General features: G+C 41.7%; 1 protein-coding gene across 3 annotated transcripts; it reads left to right on the top strand.

Annotated features, from left to right (window-relative positions):
• Positions 1-25,482, top strand: LOC137656082 (uncharacterized). 3 transcript variants are annotated; one of them, XM_068390256.1, is made up of 8 exons: positions 1-67; positions 1,358-1,478; positions 16,078-16,160; positions 17,788-18,065; positions 20,016-20,094; positions 22,244-22,677; positions 24,720-24,819; positions 25,171-25,482. In XM_068390256.1, exons 1-8 carry the CDS (start codon positions 61-63, stop codon positions 25,287-25,289), a joined length of 1,221 nt encoding a protein of 406 aa, XP_068246357.1. In that variant the 5' UTR covers positions 1-60; the 3' UTR covers positions 25,290-25,482. The 3 variants fall into 3 exon arrangements, with proteins under 3 accessions (XP_068246357.1, XP_068246358.1, XP_068246356.1); XM_068390257.1 differs by having other exon boundaries at positions 1-79; positions 25,215-25,482; XM_068390255.1 differs by having other exon boundaries at positions 1-79.

The raw sequence follows: 25,482 nt of genomic DNA, 5'->3' as shown, positions 1-25,482 counted from the left end.
AACAGGTTCTTTTCGGGTTTGTTTCTTCCAAGACCTACTGGTGAACCAGCTGGATTCAGTATGGAAGGTACGGTGATAAGTAATTATTTCCTTTTTCTTCGTTTTAATTTGTTCCTATGTGGATACAAACCACACTCCTTTAATAAGATTATGATTTCGGTAAAGCTGAAACTCGGTTTCTGTGTAATGACTTTTTGCCTCGTATCAAAAAATCTTTGATGATATTTGGCAAAACAATTGGAATTCTGTAGATCAGAATATAATGAAGGAAATCGCAAGCGTTATATTTCCATGGAAATATGATACTAGCGTAGAGGGTAGGAAATTACCCTCTGTCATCCAAGAAATGGGCACATTCCTTTAAAGGCTTAAAGACCGCTCATGAATGGCAGAGGCAAGGGACAGTGTCATTGCCCTAGAGACTGACCATATATACATATGATCAGTGCCCAAGCTCCCTCTCCACACAAGCTATAGTCAATTTCTTTTAGCGATGCAGATTTGCACCGACTCGCAGCGGTGCCCTTTTAGCTCGGAAAAGTTTCCTGATCGCGATTGGTTGGACGAGATAATTCTAACCAATCAGCGATCAGGAAAATTTTCCGAGCTAGAAGGGCACCGCTGCGAGTCGGTGCAAATCTGCCTCGATAAAAGAAGTGGACTATAGTACCAAGGAGATGCTGGCAATAGCTGCTGATGACTCATTTTGCAATATGTCCCAGTATTGAGCATCTCAGAAAACAATTCCTATCTAAAGTTCGGGGCGAGGATGGCAAATACATCCTCACCAAGATCTTTGAGGAGAATTGTTTGTTTTTTTCTTCAGGAACCACTTATGTAAATGAAAGTGGGTTAATTGTAAAATCATATACTGTACAAGAGGAAGGCCAAGGTTTGGGTGGATGGATGGAGTGAAGAAAGCTCTGGGTGATAGGAGGATAGATGTGAGAGAGGCAAGAGAGCGTGCTAGAAATAGGAATGAATGGCGAGCGATTGTGACGCAGTTCTGGTAGGCCCTGCTGCTGCCTCCGATGCCTTAGATGACCGCGGAGGTAGCAGCAGTAGGGGATTCAGCATTATGAAGCTTCATCTGTGGTGGATAATGTGGGAGGGTGGGCTGTGGCACCCTAGCAGTACCAGCTGAACTCGGTTGAGTCCCTTGTTAGGCTGGAGGAACGTAGAGAGTAGAGGTCCCCTTTTTTGTTTTGTTTCATTTGTTGATGTCGGGTACCCCCAAAAATTGGGGGAAGTGCCTTGGTATATGTATGTATGTATGTATATACTGTACTTTAAATTGACTATACAAGATTACTTTACAAATTAAGGTTTTTCTAAATTAATCTTTGTATCCTTACAGAGACTGCTCCACTAAGCCATTCAACGAATAATTATGATGCAGTTTGGGGCGTAGAGGAAATCCTGGCAGTTTTCTTCGCTTGTTCGTTGATCGTATTTGTTGCTGTCATCATATGCTATTTGTGAGTAAATACAGTATTTATTTTTATGAATCCCTTTTATAGTATTTAACCCTTTTACCCCCAAAGGACGTACTGGTACGTTTCACAAAACTCATCCCTTTACCCCCATGGACGTACCGGTACGTTCTTGCCAAAAACTGCTTTTTCACTATTAATCTTACCCGATAATCATGTAGCTGTCAACTCTGTTGCCGACAGAAATCTACGGTCGGGATACGCCAGCGATCGCTATACAGGTGGGGGGTGAACACCACAGCGCCATCTGTGGTCAGGTACTCCAGTACTTCTTGTCAACACCACCTCAATTTTTTCCTCTGTCGGGCCTCCGGCTAGACCTACATGGATACGCTGTTGATTCTGGAGTTATTGCTCACGATTTGGTGATGTATTTGCTCTAGAGTTTAGCCTTCGCTATTCAGGAAGCTTTATCATTAGCTTAGCAAGTTTTTGGAATTAATTTGATTTAATTTTTTATTTAATTTTGGTGACGAAGAGAGTATGAACTCTCTTTCACTTTTAATGGCCGACCCTTCCCTTAGACGGAAGTGTTGGTGTCGAAGAGAGTATAGACTCTCTTTCTTAATTTTGCTTAACAAAAGTTATAGATTTATTTTATTTCTCTCCGCCTTTTATAGGCCTCTTCGATTAACTTCCTTTTATTATAAACTTATTAAAATTAATTTTTATATTTGTTTATATTCGACCTTTCCTAATAGTAGGCGGTCTTTTCTTGGAACCGAAGTTAATTAACATTGAGCCCGTCATTTCGTTTTTACCTGTTAACATATTATGCTATTTTAATGTTTTTGAAAGAATTTCTTTGATAGTCTCGTACTGTTTTCAAAGTTGAACTAACGTTTTGTTTTGTCTCTGCAGTTGTTGACGTTCAGAACATTCAACTTGCGCTCTATCGTTACGATAGAGAGAGAGTATTCACGGTGTCACGTTGCAGTAAGAGTAGAACGATTCTATAGTTTTGTTCTTTCTTTCTTAGCTTAAATGGTTTTAATTCTAATAAAGGAACTTTTTATTTGGGAAATCTTTCAGTTTTTTTCCTTTAACAATAATATGTTTTAACGATATATATAATTGGGCTCATCTCTCAGGTTCTAAGTCAAGAGAGAGAGAGAGAGAGATAGAGACGGAGGGAGAGAGAGGAGGATAAACGTTTCGTTCAAGCGGGTAACGTTGTTATCGTTTTTGCTCTTCTCCCTAGTCTCTTTAGGGGAAGAAGGTAAACGTTTCTAGAGTTTTATTCTTGTTCTCAGGCTTTATGCGGTGAGAGATTTTAAACGTAGTTTATTTGATCTAGTGTTTAGTCTCTTCCAGCCACTGAATTATTTATCTTTCATTATGTTTTTCTGTTACATTGTAATACTGTTTTCGCAATTACTAACTTTTAATGAAGGATAGAATTGCGTGTTTCAGGTACAAACCACTTAAAGTTTCGAGTTCAGTGAAATAAGTGCAAACAGAAAATCAAAAGTGATAAAGTGATAAGCGCAAAGTGTTACAGTGTTGCGTTCGAGGGTTCGTCTGTTCGTGCCAGTTGTTAGCCTAGTCTGGGACCTCTTACAAGCTCCCAAGCAGGGGAGAAGTAACGTCGAAGGACTTATGGGTTCATCAGGCCTTGATCGACGAACAGACGTTTCCCTCCGTGGTTTCGGGTGTAACCAACTCACGTAGCCGACGTGATCACCCCACCCACACAAAGACGAGAGAGCCCTTTTATTCCTCGTCTGCGGAAGAGGTTTCTCGCAGAAACCATGGACCAAATCTTGCAGCTTTTAAGTGCAAGTCGGTCCCTTCCGCGCAAGTCCAACTCATAGGTGGTGCCATTAGCACTGGGTCAGTTCGGACTTGCTGCAGTACGACAACTGCACACCTCCCAGAGAGGCAAGGTGGTATCGCAACAGGCAGTAACTCCGTCTGTTGCCGCACCAGCTGTTTTAGACCCTCAGTCTCAACGGACAGTAGCTCCGTTTGTTGTTGTCTTTCTTAAACTCTAGTGGTCTATGCTGCAGACAATGCAGTCTCAGCTTGCGGTGTTGATGCAGGAGTTTCAGGCAGAGAAGGTTAGCACACCTCCTCCTGCGAGCGCTCCTCCACCTCTGCGCAGTCCACCCTGCCAGACGTATGATGTTGAGGCTCCTCCTGCCTCCATGCGTGAGCTGCCGCATTGGGAGTTGCCAGGTACCAGCGCTATGCAGCAACCTCCACTTTCCTTGAGGCAGGAGCCTCATGCTATGCGGCAACCGCCTCAACTCTTGAGGCAAGAGCCTCAACTCTTGAGGCAAGAACCTCAACTCTTGAGGCAAGAGCCTCAACTCTTGAGGCAAGAACCTCAACTCTTGAGGCAAGAGCCTCAACTCTTGAGGCAAGAACCTCAACTCTTGAGGCAAGAACCTCAACTCTTGAGGCAAGAGCCTCAACTCTTGAGGCAAGAACCTCAACTCTTGAGGCAAGAGCCTCAACTCTTGAGGCAAGAACCTCAACTCTTGAGGCAAGAACCTCAACTCTTGAGGCAAGAACCTCAACTCTTGAGGCAAGAGCCTCAACTCTTGAGGCAAGAGCCTCTCTCTGCGCAGCCACCTCCTCGACCCTTGAGGCAGACGCAACTCTTGAGGCAGGAACCTCATGCTATGAGGCAGCCGCCTCAACGCATGCAGCAACCGCATTCTTCACAGCATGAGCCTCTCTCTGCGCAGCTACCTCCTCAACCCTTGAGGCAGACGCAACTCTTGAGGCAGGAACCTCACAGGAGCCTCATGCTATGCGGCATCCTCCTCAAACCATGAGGCAGGAGCCTCATGCTATGCGGCATCCTCCTCAACCCATGAGGCAGTAGCCTCATGCTATGCGGCAACCTCCTCTACCCATGAGGCAGCCTCATGCTATGCGGCATCCTCCTCAACCCATGAGGCAGGAGCCTCATGCTAGGCGGCATCCTCCTCAACCCATGAGGCAGGAGTCTCATGCTATGAGGAGCCTCATGCTATGCGGCATCCTCCTCAAACCATGAGGCAGGAGCCTCATGCTATGCGGCAACCGCCTAACCCATGAGGCAGGAGCCTCATACTATGCGGCATCCTCCTCAACGCATGCGGCATGAGCCTCATCCCTTGCAGCATGAGCCTCATCCCATGCAGCATGAGCCTCATACCATGCAGCATGAGGCCCATGCAGCATGAGCCTCATACCATGCAGCATGAGCCTCATCCCATGCAGCATGAGCCTCATCCCATGCAGCATGAGCCTCATCCCATGCAGCATAAGCCGCACGCCATGCAACATGCTCTGCTTACCTTACAGCATGCTCTACATACAGCATGCTCTGCATACAGCATGCTCTGCATACCTTACCGCATGCTCCTCAGTCACACATCTTTGGTTGTTGCCAACTCACTAGACTGTCAAGCAGTTTCATAACGTTGCCTTCTAGTCTGCTGCTTTTGCACCAGTGAAACCCTCACTGAGAGAACTTAGCTTTTCTCGGATATGGTTCCTGTAGATGAGAAAGTGCTATTCTCCCTCCTTCTGATATTCCCTTGAGGACTCTGTCATTTGGAGAGGAGCCTTTAGCTGCTTAGCCTCCTATGGACTTTTATTTAAGCATAACATGCTTCCAGGGAGGGTAATGGTTCCACTTCAGTCGCTAACCCCGTCTGTTACCACACCTGCTCCCATAGACCTTGAGCTTTGTTGCAAGACATGCAGTCCAAGCTTAGTCCTTGTTAGAGGATTTTTTGTTTACGGAGTCAGTGTGTCACTGGGAAGAAGTTCAACAACCAGCAGAAGTGACTTGTTGTGACGCAGTGCGGCAACCTCAGCAACCCGATAAGAAGTTGTCTGTACGACCCAGACAGTCTAGACAGCTTCGGGTTGTCGCTGTACTTCCTCGCTTCCCCATGGTTGACAGTTCACAGACTGTGCAGCAGTACCATGATCTTGTGTCCGGCTCCGTCAGACGACTAGCTTTTAAGAGCTCCCACAAGTCGTCGCTGTCTGGAGATTCTCAGATGGACTATGGATCTGACCAAGGAACTGGGCCTCCTGGTCAATTTTGAGGAGTCCCAGCTCGTCCCATCCCAGACCATTGTCTACCTGGGTATGGATCTTCAGAGTCGAGCTTTTCGGGCTTTTCCGTCGGCCCCAAGGATCTACTAAGCCCTAGATTGCATCCAGAGCATGCTGAGAAGGAACCGATGCTCAGTCAGGTAGTGGATGAGTCTAACAGGGACACTTTCATCGCTGGCCCTGTTCATCGAGTTAGGGAGACGCCACCTCCGCCCCCTTCAGTATCATCTAGCGGCTCACTGGATAAAGGACATGACGCTAGAGACGATCTCAGTTCCTGTTTCCGAAGAGAGGAGGTCTACTCTCACGTGGTGAAAGAACAGCTTTCTTCTCAAGGAAGTCTACCTTTGGCTGTTCAGAAACCCGACCGCCGTCTCTTCTCTGACGCATCAGACACGGGCTGGGGTGCGACTTTGGACGGACAGGAATGCTCGGGAACATGGAATCAGGAGCTAAGGACACTTCACATCTATTGCAAGGAGCTGTTGGCGGTTCATCTGGCCTTGATAAACTTCAAGTCCCTCCAGCTTAACAAGGTGGTGGAGGTGGACTCTGACAACACCACAGCCTTGGCTTACATCTCCAAGCAGGGAGGGACTCATTCGTGGAAGTTGTTCTAGATCGCAAGGGACCTCCTCATCTGGTTAAAAGATCGAAAGCTCACGCTGGTAACGAGGTTCATTCAGGGCGATATGAATGTCATGGCAGATCGCCTTAGCCGGAAGGGTCAGGTCATCCCCACAGAGTGGACCCTTCACAAGAATGTTTGCAGCAGACTTTGGGCCCTGTGGGGTCAGCCAACCATAGATCTGTTCGCTACCTCGATAACCTAGAGGCTCCCGTTGTATTGTTCTCCGATTCCAGACCCAGCAGCAGTTCACGTGGATGCTTTTCTGCTGGATTGGTCCCATCTCGACCTGTATGCATTCCCGCCGTTCAAGATTGTCAACAGGGTACTTCAGAAGTTCGCCTCTCGCAAAGGGACACGGCTGACGTTGGTTGGCTCCGCTCTGGCCCGCGAGAGAATGGTTCATAGAGGTACTGCAATGGCTGGTCGACATTCCCAGGACTCTTCCTCTAGGAGTGGACCTTCTACATCTACCTCACGTAAAGAAGGTACATCCAAACCTCCACGCTCTTCGTCTGACTGCCTTCAGACTTTCGAAAGACTCTCAAGAGCTAGGGGCTTTTCGAAGGAGGCAGCCAGAGCGATTGCCAGAGCAAGGAGGACATCCACTCTCAGAGTCTATCAGTCTAAAGGGGAAGTCTTCCGAAGCTGGTACAAGGCCAATGCAGTTTCCTCATCCAGTACCACTGTAACCCAGATTGCTGACTTCCTGTTACATCTAAGGAATGTAAGATCCCTTTCAGCTCCTACGATTAAGGGTTACAGAAGTATGTTGGCAGCGGTTTTCCGCCACAGAGGCTTGGATCTTTCCACCAACAAAGATCTACAGGACCTCCTTAGGTCTTTTGAGACCTCAAAGGAACGTCGGTTGTCCACTCCAGGCTGGAATCTAGACGTGGTCCTAAGGTTCCTTATGTCATCAAGATTTGAACCTCTCCAATCAGCCTCTTTTAAGGACCTCACATTAAAAACTCTTTTCCTCGTGTGCTTGACAACAGCTAAAAGAGTAAGTGAGATCCACGCCTTCAGCAGGAACATAGTTTTCACATCTGAAACGGCTACATGTTCCTTGCAGCTCGGCTTTTTGCTAAAACGAGCTTCCTTCACGTCCTTGGCCTAAGTCGTTCGAGATCCCAAGCCTGTCCAACTTGGTGGGGGACGAACTGGAGAGAGTACTTTGCCCAGTTAGAGCTCTTAGGTACTATCTAAAAAGGTCATAACCTTTATGAGGACAATCAGAAGCCTTATGGTGTGCTATCAAGAAGCCTTCTCTTCCAAGGTCTAAGAACTCAGTTTCTTACCTATTCAGGCTCCTGATTAGGGAAGCACATTCTCATCTGAAGGAAGAAGACCTTGCTTTGCTGAAGGTAAGGACACATGAAGTGAGAGCTGTGGCTACTTCAGTGGCCCTCAAACAGAACCGTTCTCTGCAGAGTGTTATGGATGCAACCTATTGGAGAAGCAAGTCAGTGTTCGCATCATTCTATCTCAAAGATGTCCAGTCTCTTTACGAGAACTGCTACACCCTGGGACCATTCGTAGCAACGAATGCAGTAGTAGGCGGGGGCTCAGCCACTACATTCCCATAATCCCATAACCTTTTTAACCTTTCTCTTGAATACTTTTTATGGGTTGTACGGTCGGCTAAGAAGCCTTCCACATCCTTGTTGATTTGGCGGGTGGTCAATTCTTTCTTGAGAAGCGCCGAGGTTAAAGGCTGTGATGAGGTCCTTTAGTATGGGTTGCAGCCCTTTATACTTCAGCACCTAAGAGTCGTTCAGCATCCTAAGAGGACCGCTACGCTCAGTAAGGAAGACGTACTTAATAAAGGCAGAGTAATGGTTCAAGTCATCTTCCTTACCAGGTACTTATTTATTTTATGTTATTTTTGAATAACTAATAAAATAAAATACGGGATACTTAGCTTCTTTGTTAACATGTATGCTGGTCTCCACCCACCACCCTGGGTGTGAATCAGCTACATGATTATCGGGTAAGATTAATATTGAAAAATGTTATTTTCATTAGTAAAATAAATTTTTGAATATACTTACCCGATAATCATGATTTAATTGACCCACCCTTCCTCCCCATAGAGAACCAGTGGACCGAGGAAAAAATTGAGGTGGTGTTGACAAGAAGTACTGGAGTACCTGACCACAGATGGCGCTGTGGTGTTCACCCCCACCTGTATAGCGATCGCTGGCGTATCCCGACCGTAGATTTCTGTCGGCAACAGAGTTGACAGCTACATGATTATCGGGTAAGTATATTCAAAGATTTATTTTACTAATGAAAATAACATATTTACTTTTTTTTTTTTTTTTGCATATTTTTGATAATTTTTTTGAGAAACTTCAGGCATTTTTCAAGAGAATGAGACCAACCTGACCTCTCTATGACGAAAATTAAGGCTGTTAGAGCAATTTAAAAAAAATATACTGCAAAATGTGCTTGAAAAAAAATTAACCCCTGGGGGTTAAGGGTTCGAAATTTCCAAATAGCCTGGGGGTAAAAGGGTTAATTATTCACGCTATGAGATTCCATATATTTTAACATTCCAATTTCTCCTTTATCTCTGGAATATGTCAATTTTTCAAAATGTTATTCATTATGGGCAGTAATATCTTACTGAATGTGCTTCCATCATGGTCCAGCACTTTGATGCAGTAGAAGACCTTGAGAGTAGCAATGGTGGGCAGAGAAATACCAGTTGAGTGATTTATCCAACCTGGCAGGTTCAACGATACCGCTAAGGCCAGGTCTGAACGACCACACTAATATCGGACCCTTATAAGACTTCTTCTGTATTTCAGTTTTCCTTTGCTTGCCATATCAGGATTTTGTTAACAACCACTTTAAGAACATCATCTAAGTTCTGTTTGCACTTCAAATTTGCCACCATCAAAAGGCTTAAGAAGAGGCAAAGCACCTGGAGACGATGGCCTAACAATTGATTTAATAAGAGACGGAGGAGATTTCATAGTATTAAAACTCACTGAACTTAACACAGAATGTCTGCAAGAATGCTCTATACCTACAGCTTGGAGAAACTTCATCTTCATACTATTTCACAAAAAAGGAGAAAAAAAATCTGAAAAATTACCGCCCAATAAGTTTACTCTAAGACGTGTGCAGGGCATATAATGGGAATGACAGATAATAGGTGGACATTAGGGAATAACAGAATGGGCTCTTAGAGATTGCAAAAGAAAACAGCGGAAAGAAGAGAAGACGATGGATTGACAAGCCACAAAAATTCGCAGATATAGATTGACATAGTAAGACCATAAATGGACACGAGTTGAAGGTCACGACTGAGACCTTTGTCCAGCAGAAGATTTGCAATGGTTGATGATATATATTTATATGATTTTATAACATGGTTTTCCTTCAATATAGAATTTGCTTTGTCACAGATCTCATACCCATAGGGAAGTTCCTTTAATGATAAGTATATCTGCCTAGACAAGGATTCGAACCTAAGACCAATAGAAATAAGGGTAAACATTAGACTTTAGCCCACTCTGGTGTGAAGAGACACTAGAGTTGATTCCGATTCTTCTGTATTTAATCCTGTTAAATATGTAACATTTTGCCATTTTTCAATATTAATCTTACCCGATGATCATGTAGCTGTCAACTCTGTTGCCCGACAGAAATCTACGGTCGGGATACGCCAGCGATCGCTATACAGGTAGGGGTGTACACAACAGCGCCATCTGTGGTCAGGTACTCCAGTACTTCTTGTCAACAAGACCTCAATTTTTCCTCTGTCGTGCCACCGGCTAGACCTACTTGGATACGCTGTTGATTCTGGAGTTATTGTTCACGATTTGGTGATGTATTTGCTCTAGAGTTTAGCCTTCGCTATTCAGGAAGCTTTATCATTAGCTTAGCAAGCTTTTGGAATTAATTTGATTTAATTATGGTGACGAAGAGAGTATGGACTCTCTTTCACTTTTAAATGGCCGACCCTTCCCTTAGACGGAAGTGTTGGTGTCGAAGAGAGTATAGACTCTCTTTCACTTTTTATGACCCACCCTTCCCTTAGACGGAAGTGTGTTTAGGTTTTTGGTAATTTTGCTTAACAAGTTATAGATTTATTTTATATCTCTCCGCCATTTATAGGCCTCTTCGATTAACTTTCCATTTATTATAAACTTATAAAAATTAATTTTTATGTTTGTTTATATGCGACCTTTCCTTATAGTAGGCGGTCCTTACTTGGAACCGAAGTTTATTAACATTGAGCCCGTCATATCGTTTTTCCTGTTAAGAATTTATGCTATTTTAATTTTATGTTTTTGAAAGAATTTCTTTGATAAGTCTCGTAATGTTTTCAAAGTTGAACTAACGTTTTGTTTAGTCTCCGCAGTTGTTGACGTTCAGAACGTTCAACTTGTGCTCTATCGTTACGATAGAGAGAGTATTCACGGTTTCACGTTGCAGTAAGAGTAAACCGATTCTAGTGTTTCGTTCATTCTTTCTTAGCTTAAATGGTTTTAATTCTAATAAAGGAACTTTTTATTTGGGAAACCTTTCAGTTAACGATATATATAATTGGGCTCATCTCTCAGGTTCTAAGTCTAGAGAGAGAGAGAGAGAGATAGAGACGGAGGGAGAGAGAGGAGGATAAACGTTTCGTTCAAGCGGGTAACGTTGTTCTCGTTTTTTGCTCTTCTCCCTAGTCGATAGAGGGGAAGAAGGTAAAACGTTTCTAGAGTTTTATTCTTGTTCCCAGGCTTTATGCGGTGAGAGATTTTAAACGTAGTTTATTTGATCTAGTGTTTAGTCTCTTTTCCAGCCACTGAATTCTTTATCTTTCATTATGTTTTTCTGTTACATTGTAATACTGTTTTCGCAATTACTACCTTTTAATGAAGGATAGGATTGCGTGTTTCAGGTACAAACCACTTAAAGTTTCGAGTTCAGTGAAATAAGTGCAAACAGAAAATCAAAAGTGATAAAGTGATATGCGCAAAGTTACAGTGTTGCGTTCGAGGGTTCGTCTGTTCGTGCCAGTGGTTCACCTAGTCTGGGACCTCTTACAAGCTCCCAAGCCCGGGGGAGAAGTAATGTCGAAGGACTTATGGGTTCCTCAGGCCTTGATCGACGAACAGACGTTTCCCTCTGTGGTTTCGGGTGTATCTACACACGTTGCCGACGTGATCACCCCACCCACACAAAGACGAGAGAGCCCATTTATTCCTCGTCTGCGGAAGAGGTTTCTCGCAGAAACCATGGACCAAATCTTGCAGCTTTTAAGTGCAAGTCGGTCCCTTCCGCGCAAGTCCAACGGCCTAGGTGTAGCCACTGGGTCAGTTCGGACTCGCTGCAGTACGACAACTGCACACCTCCTAAGAGAGGCTAGGTGGTACCGCAACAGGCAGTAACTCCGTCTGTTGCCGCACCAGCTGTTTTAGACCCTCAGTCACAACGGACAGTAGCTCCGTTCGTTGTTGTCTTTCATAGACCCTAGTGGTCCATGCTGCAGACTTTACAGTCTCAGCTTGCTCCTTCATACAGGAGTATCATGCTGGAAGGTTGACAATGCAGCCTGTTTACCTACAACCCGCCGAGGTTGTGCGCTCAGCAGATACTGCGGCTGCCTGCTCCCACACCAGCATGAGCCTCATCCCATGCAGCATGAGCCGCATGCCATGCAGCATGAGCCGCATGCCATGCAGCATGAGCCGCATGCAGCATGAGCCGCATACCATGCAGCATGAGCCGAATGCCTTACCTCATGCTCTGCATACCATACCGCATGCTCTGCATACCTTACAGCATGCTCTGCATACCTTACAGCATGCTCTGCATTCCTTACAGCATGCTCTGCATACCTTACAGCATGCTCTGCATACCTTACAGCATGCTCTGCATACCTTACAGCATGCTCTGCATACCATACCGCATGCTCCTCAACCCACCGCAGCCCCTCCCACACCTCCTACGGTTGTGCGCCCGGCATGGCTTCATGCTCTCACACTCTTGTTGTGAGAGCTCCTCCACCCATGCACAGTCAACCCTGCCAGATGTTTGATGACTCCCACACACAGAGCACTCCGTTGCCGTGCGGGAGCTACCACAAGCTGCCGTGTTTTGACACGGTGTGTCAGCCTCCGCAACACACTTTGGTTACCGCCACTCGCCAGCAGCAAACTAGTCAGGCAGGAGTTGAGGCTTACCCTCACTGAGAGAACTTAGCTTTTCTCGGATATGGTTCCTGTAGATGAGAAAGTGCTGTTCTCCCTCCTTCTGATATTCCCTTGAGGACTCTGTCATTTGGAGAGGAGCCTTAAGCTGCTTAGCCTCCTATGGACTTTTATTTAAGCATAACATGCTTCCAGGGAGGGTAAATGGTTCCGCTTCAGTCGCTAACCCCGTCTGTTGCCACACCTGCTCCCATAGACCTTGAGCTTTGTTGCAAGACATGCAGTCCAACCTTAGTCCTTGATAGAGGATTTCTTTTTACGGAGTCAGTGTGTCACTGGGAAGACGTTCAACAACCAGCAGAGGTGACTTGTTGTGACGCGGTGCGGCAACCTCAGCAACCCGATAAAGAGTTGTCTGTACTACCCAGACAGTCTAGACAGTTTCGGGTTGTCGCTGTACTTCCTCGCTTCCCCATGGTTGACAGTTCACAGACTGTGCAGCAGTACCATGATCTTGTGTCAGGCTCCATCAGACGACTGGCTTTTAAGAGCTCCCACAAGTCGTCGCTGTCTGGAGAATCTCAGATGGACTATGGATCTGACCAAGGAACTGGGCCTCCTGGTCAATTTAGAGAAGTCCCAGCTCGTCCCATCCCAGACCTTTGTCTACCTGGGTATGGAGATTCAGAGTCGAGTTTTTTCGGGCTTTTCCGTCGGCCCCAAGGATCAACCAAGCCCTAGAATGCATCCAGAGCATGATGAGAAGGAATCGATGCTCAGTCAGGCAGTGGATGAGTCTAACAGGGACACTTTCATCGCTGGCCCTGTTCATCGAGTTAAGGAGACTCCACCTCCGCCCCCTTCAGTATCATCTAGCTGCTCACTGGATAAAGGACATGACGCTAGAGACGGTCTCAGTTCATGTTTCCGAAGAGATGAGGTCTACTCTAACGTGGTGGAAGAACAGCTTTCTTCTCAAGGAAGGTCTACCTTTGGCTGTTCAGAACCCCGACCGCCGTCTCTTCTCGGACGCATCAGACACGGGCTGGGGTGCGACATTGGACGGACAGGAATGCTCGGGAACATGGAATCAGGAGCAAAGGACACTTCACATCAATTGCAAGGAGTTGTTGGCGGTTCATCTGGCCTTGATAAACATCAAGTCCCTCCAGCTAAACAAGGTGGTGAAGGTGGACTCCGACAACACCACAGCCTTGGCTTACATCTCCAAGCAGGGAGGGACTCATTCGAGGAAGTTGTTCTAGATCGCAAGGGACCTCCTCATCTGGTCAAAAGATCGAAAGCTCACGCTGGGAACGAGGTTCATTCAGGGCGATATGAATGTCATGGCAGATCGCCTCAGCCGGAAGGGTCAGGTCATCCCCACAGAGTGGACCCTTCACAAGAATGTTTACAGCAGACTTTGGGGCCTGTGGGGTCAGCCAACCATAGATCTGTTCGCTTCCTCGATGACCTAGAGGCTCCCGTTGTTTTGTTCTCCGATTCCAGACCCAGCAGCAGTTCACGTGGATGCTTTTCTGCTGGATTGGTCCCATCTCGACCTGTATGCATTCCCGCCGTTCAAGATTGTCAACAGGGTACTTCAGAAGTTCGCCTCTCACAAAGGGACACGGCTGACGTTGGTTGCTCCCCTCTGGCCCGCGAGAGAATGGTTCACAGAGGTACTGCAATGGCTGGTCGACATTCCCAGGATTCTTCCTCTAAGAGTGGACCTTCTACGTCAACCTCACGTAAAGAAGGTACACCCAAACCTCCACGCTCTTCGTCTGACTGCCTTCAGACTATCGAAAGACTCTCAAGAGCTAGAGGCTTTTCGAAGGAGGCAGCCAGAGCGATTGCCAGAGCAAGGAGGACATCCACTCTCAGAGTCTATCAGTCTAAAGGGGAAGTCTTCCAAAGCTGGTGCAAGGCCAATGCAGTTTCCTCAACCAGTACCACTGTAACCCAGATTGCTGACTTCCTGTTACATCTAAGGAACGTAAGATCCCTTTCAGCTCCTACGATCAAGGGTTACAGAAGTATGTTGGCAGCGGTTTTCCGCCACAGAGGCTTGGATCTTTCCACCAACAAAGATCTACAGGACCTCCTTAGGTCTTTTGAGACCTCAAAGGAACGTCGGTTGTCCACTCCAGGCTGGAATCTAGACGTGGTCCTAAGGTTCCTTATGTCATCAAGATTTGAACCTCTCCAATCAGCCTCTTTTAAGGACCTCACATTAAAAACTCTTTTCCTCGTGTGCTTGGCAACAGCTAAAAGAGTAAGTGAGATCCACGCCTTCAGCAGGAACATAGTTTTCACATCTGAAACGGCTACATGTTCCTTGCAGCTCGGTTTTTTGCTAAAAACGAGCTTCCTTCACGTCCTTGGCCTAAGTCGTTCGAGATCCCAAGCCTGTCCAACTTGGTGGGGAACGAACTGGAGAGAGTACTTTGCCCAGTTAGAGCTCTTAGGTACTATCTAAAAAGGTCAAAACCTTTACGAGGACAATCAGAAGCCTTATGGTGTGCTATCAAGAAGCCTTCTCTTCCAATGTCTAAGAACTCAGTTTCTTACTACATCAGGCTTCTGATTAGGGAAGCACATTCTCATCTGAAGGAAGAAGACCTTGCTTTGCTGAAGGTAAGGACACATGAAGTGAGAGCTGTGGCTACTTCAGTGGCCTTCAAACAGAACCGTTCTCTGCAGAGTGTTATGGATGCAACCTATTGGAGAAGCAAGTCAGTGTTCGCATCATTCTATCTCAAAGATGTCCAGTCTCTTTACGAGAACTGCTACACCCTGGGACCATTCGTAGCAGCGAGTGCAGTAGTAGGTGAGGGCTCACCCACTACATTCCCATAATTCCATAACCTTTTTAACCTTTCTCTTGAATACTTTTTATGGGTTGTACGGTCGGCTAAGAAGCCTTCCGCATCCTTGTTGATTTGGCGGATGGTCAATTCTTTCTTGAGAAGCGCCGAGGTTAGAGGTTGTGATGAGGTCCTTTAGTATGGGTTGCAGCCCTTTATACTTCAGCACCTAAGAGTCGTTCAGCATCCTAAGAGGACCGCTACGCTCAGTAAGGAAGACGTACTTATTAAAGGCAGAGTAATGGTTCAAGTCGACTTCCTTACCAGGTACTTATTTATTTTTATTGTTATTTTGAATAACTAATAAAAATGAAATACGGGATACTTAGCTTCTTTGTTAACATGTATACTGGTCTCCACCCACCACCCTGGGTGTGAATCAGCTACATGATCATCGGGTAAGATTAATATTGAAAAATGTTATTTTTATTACTAAAATAAATTTTTGAATATACTTACCCGATGATCATGATTTATTTGACCCGCCCTTCCTCCCCATAGAGAACCAGTGGACCGAGGAGAAAATTGAGGTCTTGTTGACAAGAAGTACTGGAGTACCTGACCACAGATGGCGCTGTTGTGTACACCCCCACCTGTATAGCGATCGCTGGCGTATCCCGACCGTAGATTTCTGTCGGGCAACAGAGTTGACAGCTACATGATCATCGGGTAAGTATATTCAAAAATTTATTTTAGTAATAAAAATAACATTTTAGGATAACTTCATATACAGTACTGTGCTTTTGTATACTCTATAGATGTATGATATTTGTGCTCCAAGTAACGAAAATACACTGATTTTATTTATTACGTTATATACATATAAAGCAAAGAAGTACATAAAAAATGCATCTTTTATCTTTTAGGGTCCGACGATACGTAAAAAAACAGTTGCGGCGTCAGGTGGAGGAGGTAAGGTTTGCAACACAGAGACAGAGAATGCAAGAAGGTTAGTCTTTTGTTTTATTTTCTATTCAATGATTGGGTGTAATATTGTGGACTTAAGAATTTAGAAATTGCAGTGTTATTATTATTATTATTATTTTTATTATTATTATTTTTGTTGTTATTATTATCGTGGTTTTTTCTGTAAATGGTATTCCTAGTTTCCTTTGGATATCATTATATACACATTCAAGAGTATAAGTTTTGAATGGAAAAAACTTGAAGGTGTCCTATTTAATTATTTAGTTTAAAAACTTATAGTATATTGGTTCTAAAATTGCACATTAAAACCTTGTTGATAGTTATCAGCACTAAAATAGCCATCATATATTAACCTTCTAAATTATTCTGAAGTACTGTCCCATTGTTACCACAAACCAGTTCTTCAATACGCCATATCTGAGTAAATCAGGGCGGGTCGAATTCCCCCCGTTCTCCAATTCCTACTTGTCTCCTCCATTGGAATAAGACACTCATCTTCTTGTAGATCACGTAATAGTGGTGTCTGTGTAGTAACACCAAATACAGAAGCACTTAATACCCTCTCCATCATCCCTGCTTTACGAGGGAACAATTTCAGGATTGAATGCCAGCTCTTCTTCCAATAATTCTACCGCCTCTAACATTGCTGTATCCAACCACACATTGTCTGATATGTCGATCATTTCCACATTTACTTTACAGTTATTCTCCAATTCATCCAGCATGTCATTACTTTGATCAGACCCCAAAGACATGATTCTCCTTCCCATGATTTATAGAATCTAAAAAAAAGGACCTCGGAGCAAAATATGGCATCTGAGCTACCACTCAGTTCTCACATGCGATATAGACACTTTAATCACATGCTCCAACAATCCTATTACTGTATCACAATACAAACTCTATTTCACAAATAATTACTATGCAAGATTTTGATTTTTGATCTTATCTTATTTAGTTGTTATAGGTGGATAACGGGGGAGGGTGGGCTTTGGTACCCTAGCAGTACCAGCTGAACTCGGTTGAGTCCCTTGTCAGGCTGGGAGGAACGTAGAGAGTAGAGGTCCCCGTTTTGTTTTGTTTCATTTGTTGATGTCGGCTACCCCCTAAAATTGGGGGAAGTGCCTTGGTAGGTGTATGTATGATGTAGGATCAAGATGGTCCCCACGCTATCTTAGAAATCATATTAGGCAGAGAACTACATTAAAATGTATCTGCACTCAACTATTGCATGTACTATACTGCTGGTTTGTAGGCCGAAATCATCTGAAGCTCGTACAGCTAATATTTTTGGCGAAAAAACATACTTTTTGAAATGGGTGTGAGGTCGAGCACGACCCACCACACCCATCCGAGGTTTTGATTAAAGTATTTTTTAAGAGTATATAACGGGTTTATAAGACTGCTAGAATTGTTTATAAAAGCTTAGATTTATACATACATACATATACCAAGGGACTTCCCCCAATTCTGGGGGGTAGCCGACATCACCAAATGAAGCAAAACAAAAAAGGGGACCTCTACTCTCTACGTTCCTCCAGCCTAACAAGGGACTCAACCGAGATTTATAAAGAAAATGAAAAATGTGAAGGAATAAAAATGATAAAAAAGTAATAAGATTTCTACTGATGATAATTGTGATATTTCAGTGTCTCTGACTACCCAGTTAGCATCGAGACTGCAAAGTATAAGTGCTTCCAGTCATCAAGGACATCAGTGTTCTTCAGCTCCTAATGACGACCACAAAGACTTAGCCTACCAGAGGAGCCAGGAGGTCTCAAAGAACGAAAGAGCACCCCAGACAAGCTCCCAATGTTGTGGTCATCACATTCACCACACAAACCCTCCTGGAACTCCCAGAGCTGCTTCCCCTCTGCCTCTTCATGGGCAGAGACAACTGAAGGATGGTAGTCTCTGTCCGCAGATGGTAAGGATGGATCTTGTTTACTGATTTTTTTTTTTTTTTTAGGTAGTGCTCAGGATGGTTTTTTAGAATTAAGTGTAACTCATAATTGTGGGGTATGAGCATATTTATAGATAATTATCGTTGTACTATACTCTAATCACGAAACACCAATTTTCATCACTATAAAAAGACCTTTTACATTCAGTTTGGATTTTCGTGTTTGTTCCGTAAGGATTCACAAAGGAAGGAAAGGGGAAGTTAGGTGTATTCTTGTCTCATATTAAGCTACATTTCTTTCATTTTTATATCATAAATAAATCTTTTTATATATTATGGCAAAGGACAACAACACCATCTTTCTTATTCATGGACTTTTTAAGTTCTCCTGCTGATCAATTGAAAACTTTCTTTATTAATTTTTCCTTTTTGCAATGGTGCAAAAAGCAACTGGCAGTCATTTCAAGATTGCTAGGATCTGCTTTTTTAAATACCATGTCTTTTGACTACTCATCTGGTGGGTTATTTGTTTTATTTTCTTTTATTCATATTTTATAAGAGCTTAATAATATCATTAATGACTCACTATATCCATTACCCAAGCAAGTAACCATATTATAAATGAACATTATTATATTGATTAGACAATGCCATTGATTTTTATGGTGCTGTGGCTGACATACAGCAAATGATATGTGTGCTTATTACCTCCTCCAACAAAGTTGAAAGGAGATTTGTTTTTTACTCCTTGAGTGTGTGTGTGTGTGTGTTTGTGAACAGCATCCTGGCCACAATTTTAATAGAAACCTACACGGATTAACTGTTGTGTAACAAGCTGGAAATGATTAAATTTTGGAAGGTTAAGGTCACGGGCAAGCGAAATTCACATAATCAGCAATAAGTTTGGACATCATAAGTTTGGTTCATATTTGAGTGTATGAAAATCCACGCCAATTAATACATGTCAAGGTCAAGGTCAAGCAAAAGGTCGAGAAATAAGCTGCCGCGGCGGAAGTCTGTGCTCGACTGAGTGACCCTCGAGTTTATTCATTTAGTAGTTAGTATAAAATATTTCTTTGGGTATTACAAACATTTGCTTATGGGGAACAACGAGTTTATAAAACTCTTTCTGAAATATTGACCGTAGGAAACTACCTTTTATTCAGGGGGTGCTTGGTTTGACGGCATTTCAGTTTCAATATTGTAGTAATATAACTAATATATAGGGTTTTGTAAGCTTATCTATTTTTCTTTTCAGAGGTATCTGTAATATATAAAAGAGGTGTTATAAATTTTCCACCTTTTCTAGTTTTGTACTTCCTAGAACTGAAGCTGTAGTTAGCTTTTATTATACAGCATACTGAAATTTTTTTTATTGTCAGAATCAAACTTTAATCCAGCTATTTAATGTTCATCAAAATAATTTAGTAGGGACGGGAAGTCCAAGACTTACAAACTTAATTGGTTCCACGAACCTGAATTTAAGTCAAATATTGTTAAATTATACCTCATTATAAGCCCAATTTTATCCCCATGCCATTGATTTCCAGCCACAAAATTCAATAAATTGTTGGATTTCATGTGAAATAAATAGCTAGTTAATACAAATGTCATTTTGCTTACTGTATTAAATAACATAAAGTTGTTTTATTACAACATTCATTACCTGATCTTTGTTATTTTTAGTTGGATTTATATTTGTATGTCCAAATGTCCGTAAGCTGGGGACCTCCTGTAAGTGTAATCACGTGTAATTATTCCTTGCATCTTTAGTATGGTTTGCCGTTTTAATTCAAGTTTACAATTTATTTCTAGTAAACATGTAAACGATTTTTTTCCAGCTCATGCTGCATCAGAATGAATGGCATTTGACTTCAGTTTGTTATTAACTTTCAGCTTTGATGCAGAAGTAATATAAATAATTTAGAGAAAAGTATTCTCATTCTCAGCTTATAATTTCTTTCTTTTTATCAGTTTTGTCCTGAAATTTGTAATGAACCTGATCTTATGGAACTAGAGATGATGCAAAACTCCCTCCGTTACAAACAGCCAGGTAAGTCATGAAAAAAAAAAAAAAAAAGAACATACAGTACTTCTAAGGATATAATTATTTGTATTTCTCTTTATGTTAAAAAAGGATGATGAAAATTAAAGTCTTTAAATATGAGAGTATAGCATATGCCGTAATAAGCTTTCTTTTATAACTTCTTTGTATCTCATCTTGTGCTGTAGCTTTTCTTGTAGCCTTAAGGTTCACTATGTAATTTCACTAGATGTCTGTGAAGAGTATCAAAACTGTTTTTGGAAAGTTCATTGTATAAGCAATAGGAAAAAAATTTTCATATGCCCTGATACTTATATGGCTACCATCTTTAATGTTACAAAAAGATTTCTGTATATACGCTAGCCTACCACTTTTCTCTGATTTTCCCAGATTTTTGTGGGGGGTATTAAAACTATACATTTCTGGAAACTTATTGTATAAGCAATAAGAAAAGCAATGTTTTAACTTTCCCTGATACTTATAAAGGATCTTGTGATTTCCTCACTGGTGACAAATTGGTCTTGACAAACTGTTTTTGGTTTGTCACGGTGCAGCATATCTGCATGGTATGGAGTGAGAGGAGTGACCTATACTTTGGCATTGCCTATCTTAAAGAGTGGTGCAACTGGTTTTCCAGGAGTCTCTGCCTTCTGGTATACAGCAGTAATACTGTAGTTCCATAGGTGATTCCTTTCCCATTAGCGGTAGCAGTGTCCTCTTAAACGCCATCTCTTAATTAGCAAAGAACACAAAGGAACCCTTCTTCAAGAATGATGGTACACACAGATTTTGGAACTCTTGGGGTATTTATCCAACAGCATTGATCAGAGCTTTTTCAATTAGGAGGGAACAGTCATATGGAACAGAGTAATTATGTGCACAGGGAAGCTCCATCAGCATCTTACTGTAGATGTTGTGATTAACTGTCTCAGCCAGTCCCAGGACCTATGGATTTTCTCATCCATGGGGTGGCCTAAATACTGTAGATTCTCTTCTTGGCTTGTAGTTGATGTGTTGGTTAGATTTGAATCCATACATGATGTTTTAGCTTACTGTCAGTGTTGGATGTTGTGATTAACAGTCAGAGCCAGTCCCAGGACCTGTGGATTTTCTCATCCGTGGGGTGGCCTGAATACTGTAGATTCTCTTCCTGGCTTGTAGTTGATCTGTTGGTTAGATTTTAATCCATACATGATGTTCCAGCTGTCTATCAGTGCTGCTGTGCCAATAACTTTGTTCCCCCTTTGAGTTTCAATACTGTCAACATAGTTGTCATCATGAACAGCGGCCCTCTCTTCTACTATGTCCAGCACACAATGCTTGAAATCCATCGGGGGATGTTGCACCAACTCTTCCTTTTCAGCTTCAGAATGGCATAATATACTGTACACTGCTCTCATCTTATCTCCCAGGTTAGACATGTGGACCTTGTAAGGATACTAGAACAGATAAATATTGATGGGAAAGATCTGAGAATGATAAAGAATTTTATATCGGAATCAAGAGACATCATTGAAAGTAGAAAATGATGAATCAGAGACTCAGCCATCTCATTTTGCCTCGTAATCTGTTACTTGGCTCATTATTTAATAAAATATGTTCCTAAATTTTGTGCGGTTTCTTGATAGATAAGGAAAAATACATTACATTTTTTTATTCAGGTCCCAGTTGTATTGCAAACTACTGCAGTTTTTCTCATTTTTGGTAAAGAATATAGTTTAAGTCAAGAAAAGTACAGTATGCTCTCTCTCTCTCTCTCTCCCTCTCTCTCTCTCTCTCTCTCTCTCTCTCTCTCTCTCTCTCTCTCTCTCTCCACACACATTTTGTTTTATTTACATCCCAGCTGTATTGCAAACCACTGCAGTTCTTTTTTTTTTTTTTGTTAAAGAATGTAGTTCAAGTAAAAAAAAAAAAAGTATGCTCTCTCTCTCTCTCTCTCTCTCTCTCTCTCTCTCTCTCTCTCTCTCTCTCTCTCTCTCTCTCTCTCTCTCTCTCTCTCTCAAAAGATTGTTTTTCTTGTGAAACAATTTCATCTTCTAATCAACATAATGGTGAACACTTTTGTTATGTGTGTGGATGTTTTTGGTAGTTTCTCTTTTTTTGTAGTAATTCCTGCTTATAATCAGAGTAATTTTAAAAATTTTCTCCTGTTACCCAGATGATATTAGCAAGAAGCAAAACTCTCTCACCCGCCCAAGACTTTATAGCCTACCAAATTCCACGGCCTTTCTCACATCTCACAACAGCTCTACCAACAGCATTAAGGGTCCCGGCAAACCATCGATGTTATTCTGCAGTGCCCACAGTATGACCATTCCGTCTTTGCCCTCCGAGGAAGAGAAACCAATGCACCGTAAATTTCGATTGAAATCCTTAAGTACATCGTCGCCATTCGATGGCTTCTCTTTCCAGAGCGTTACCCTCTCGTCCTTTCCAGGACACACTCCGGAAGTTAACCAATGCCAGTCAAGAAGTCTAAGTCAGTTATCCGTTTGTGTTCTGGCTAATTATACTCATTCACAGCGATCTATCTCGACTTCAAGTGACAACGGAAACAACTGTGAACTGTCGCTAAATCAGTCCTATGAAAAGGTAAATTTAATTGCTATTTTCTTAATACTAATACTTAGAATTAAAATTTTCCATTTAGTTTTATTTAAGCTGTTATCATGACATTTTCCTTTTCTGTATATTTCTCACTAATTTGCTTTCAAAATTAAATTTCTTCTGATCCTTAATTTGATTTCATTTATATTGCTATGAAATTAAAATTTACCTTTTTAAATATTTTGTATATATTTTCCACAATTCATATGCTTTGATAAGTATCATTGTCACAGATTCTTAAAGTTATTTGAAAGCGAATTACTGTCAAGGACATTGAAAGTAATTTGATACTTTAGAAATGCATATAAGACCCATCAATTAATGCAATGTACTCTGTAGGAATTTTTATTCAGCTGGAATTATTATACAGCACTTGCCTATTGATAATATTTTTTCTAAAGCTTAGATATATTATTTTGAAGCCATTTTTCAGCTACAGTAAGCTTTATGAAAGATGTATCTATTTTTAAATTGAAAAAAAATTTTATATTTTGTTTCACAAATGAAACAGAAAGCATGGGGACTCTTATCAAAATATTGTCACCCTCATAAACTAACTGCCTAAGTCATTTTCTCCACTTGTTGGGAAATAAAATAAAAAACCTTCTCATTTCCTAATTCTTTATATCATTGTGTTGAGCTTCAATTCACAAATTCTTAACAGAAGAATTTGTGAATTAGAATTTGTCAATTGAAGCTCAACACAATGGTATAAAGAATTTGGAGATGAGAATGTTTTTTTTTTTTATTTCCCAACAAGTGGAGAAAATGACTTAGGCAGTTAGTTTATGAGTATGACGATATGCAGATTCGTATTTAGTGGGATACGTTTCATTAAAGATATTTTGACGAAGAAAAACTAATTTTTGGGGAGGTATTGCCAGGTTTCCGTGTAGTTAACTCTTTAAGGCTACCCAACTGTCCTTACAGGCTAAGGATTTGACTTGGGGAAGGGTTAACTTAACCCTGTATAGTCATAGCCTTTGCCTTGTTCTCCCTGGTTCTAGCTTGAGTGGGCAGCGAGGCTTGAACTCTGATCATGTTTGTGTATGTTTGATCTATGTGACATTATTCAACACGGCGATGACCAGTCCCTTGCCTCTGTATTTCATGATTTACCTTTAAATGATGGCTGTGTAAATATCCAAAATAAAATTAAATTAAGTGATGATTCTGTAGATTATCAAGTAATCGGTTTTATAGTTCCGCTTTTGAATAACATATTTATTAAAGATGTCTTATCCTGATTTTATAAGTTGCTAAAATTTAAGAACTATATTTCCATCAAGCCTTTTAAGATATGAATATATTTCCTTTTTCTGTTACCCCTTTTCTAAAGTAGGCTATACTCTTATTTGCATTGTTATGTTACATTTTTTCAGTTATTTCACAAGTGAGCTAATTTATGGCTTATTTGAAAAGCTATACACCTTCCATTTATATTTGCATCATTGATTAAATTTTTTCATCTAATTGGGTTAGTTTTCCTGTCTTGAATACCACTTTCGTTAAGAGGACCGGTAATTCATTCATGTGGTGTACCATATATGTAACGAACGTACTGTACACAGTTTTTGCTGCTCGTTCCCTAGCTTTCAACTCTGCCCATTTTCCTATTAACCCTTTTACCCCCAGGCTATTTGGAACTTTCCAACACTTAACCCCCAGGCGTTTTTTTTTTCAAGCACATTTTGCAATATATATTTTTTAAAATTGCTCTAACAGCCTTAATTTTCATCCCAGAGAGGTCAGGTTGGTCTCATTCTTTTGGCAAATGCCTGAAGTTTCTCATAAAGTTATCAAAAATATGCAAAAAAAAATGTAAATCGCAGCTTTTTGCAAGCATGTACCAGTACGTCCATGGGGGTAAAGGGATGAGTTTTGTGAAACGTACCTGTACGTCCATTGGCTGTAAAAGGGTTAAAAAACAATTATTAAAGAATAAATACTGCTTTTAGAGAATATGAACATTTTTTGATATCTCTTGCTTCTACCAAAGACTTAATCAGTTACTTCACAATTCACAGAGTTGGAATTTAGGCCCCGTTGCCTCTGCAAGAACTATGTTTAAGTCACCAGCCCCAGGGGAGTTTTCATTCGACAGCACTGAAAGTGTTTTCTTGACAGGTATGATACATAATTATTTTATAATCTATGATTGATTATTTTTATGAATTGTATATAAGTAACAGTCTTGTGTTTTTATTCTTTTGTCAACATTAAAAGCGATTTAATGGATTTTCATATATGGTGTTGGTATATGGCAGATATCAAGTAAAAAAGAACTGATTAAAATGATTTGAATTATGATAATACTATACATATTCAACTGAAAATTATCCATTGTACCATCCACCTTCAGAAATTTCTGAAGAGAATATTCACTATCCATACTGTATAGGTAAAAGTATCAGTTATACCACATGATAGGGCATTATTATAAACTAGCATGTTATATGTATTTTATTCTCTCCATAGCGAACAATACGCTGCTTCTAATAAAGAAGTCATTACTCCCACAGTCACCCAGTAACTACCGAATCAAGAATGAAACCTCATTGCAGAAAACTTCTACTAAAGTCACTACATATGTCTAAGGAAAAGGCACTACCTACATCTAGGAAGAATGACCATAGGCAGCATATAGAATCTTGCATACACTTTGAGTGCTACCTACATCATGTCTAAGAAGAATGTCCATAGGCAGCATGTAGAATCTTGCATATACTTTGGGCACTTCCTATGTCTATGAGGAATGTCCATAGGCAGCATATAGAATCTTGCATATAC

This window comes from Palaemon carinicauda, chromosome 17 (assembly GCF_036898095.1).
Source record: "Palaemon carinicauda isolate YSFRI2023 chromosome 17, ASM3689809v2, whole genome shotgun sequence".
Classification (NCBI taxonomy): Eukaryota; Metazoa; Arthropoda; class Malacostraca; order Decapoda; family Palaemonidae; genus Palaemon; species Palaemon carinicauda.
The sequence above is the reverse complement of the archived record's forward strand: the minus strand, read 5'-3'. Positions and strand labels throughout refer to the sequence as shown.

What these genes read in the sequence shown, in the direction of transcription:
- LOC137656082 (XM_068390255.1), top strand. An exon ending in GCTGTCATCATATGCTATTT is followed by an intron (nt 1,479 to 16,077) that starts GTGAGTAAATAC and finishes TTTATCTTTTAG; the next exon opens with GGTCCGACGATACGTAAAAA. An exon ending in GTAGTCTCTGTCCGCAGATG is followed by an intron (nt 18,066 to 20,015) that starts GTAAGGATGGAT and finishes TCTTTTTATCAG; the next exon opens with TTTTGTCCTGAAATTTGTAA.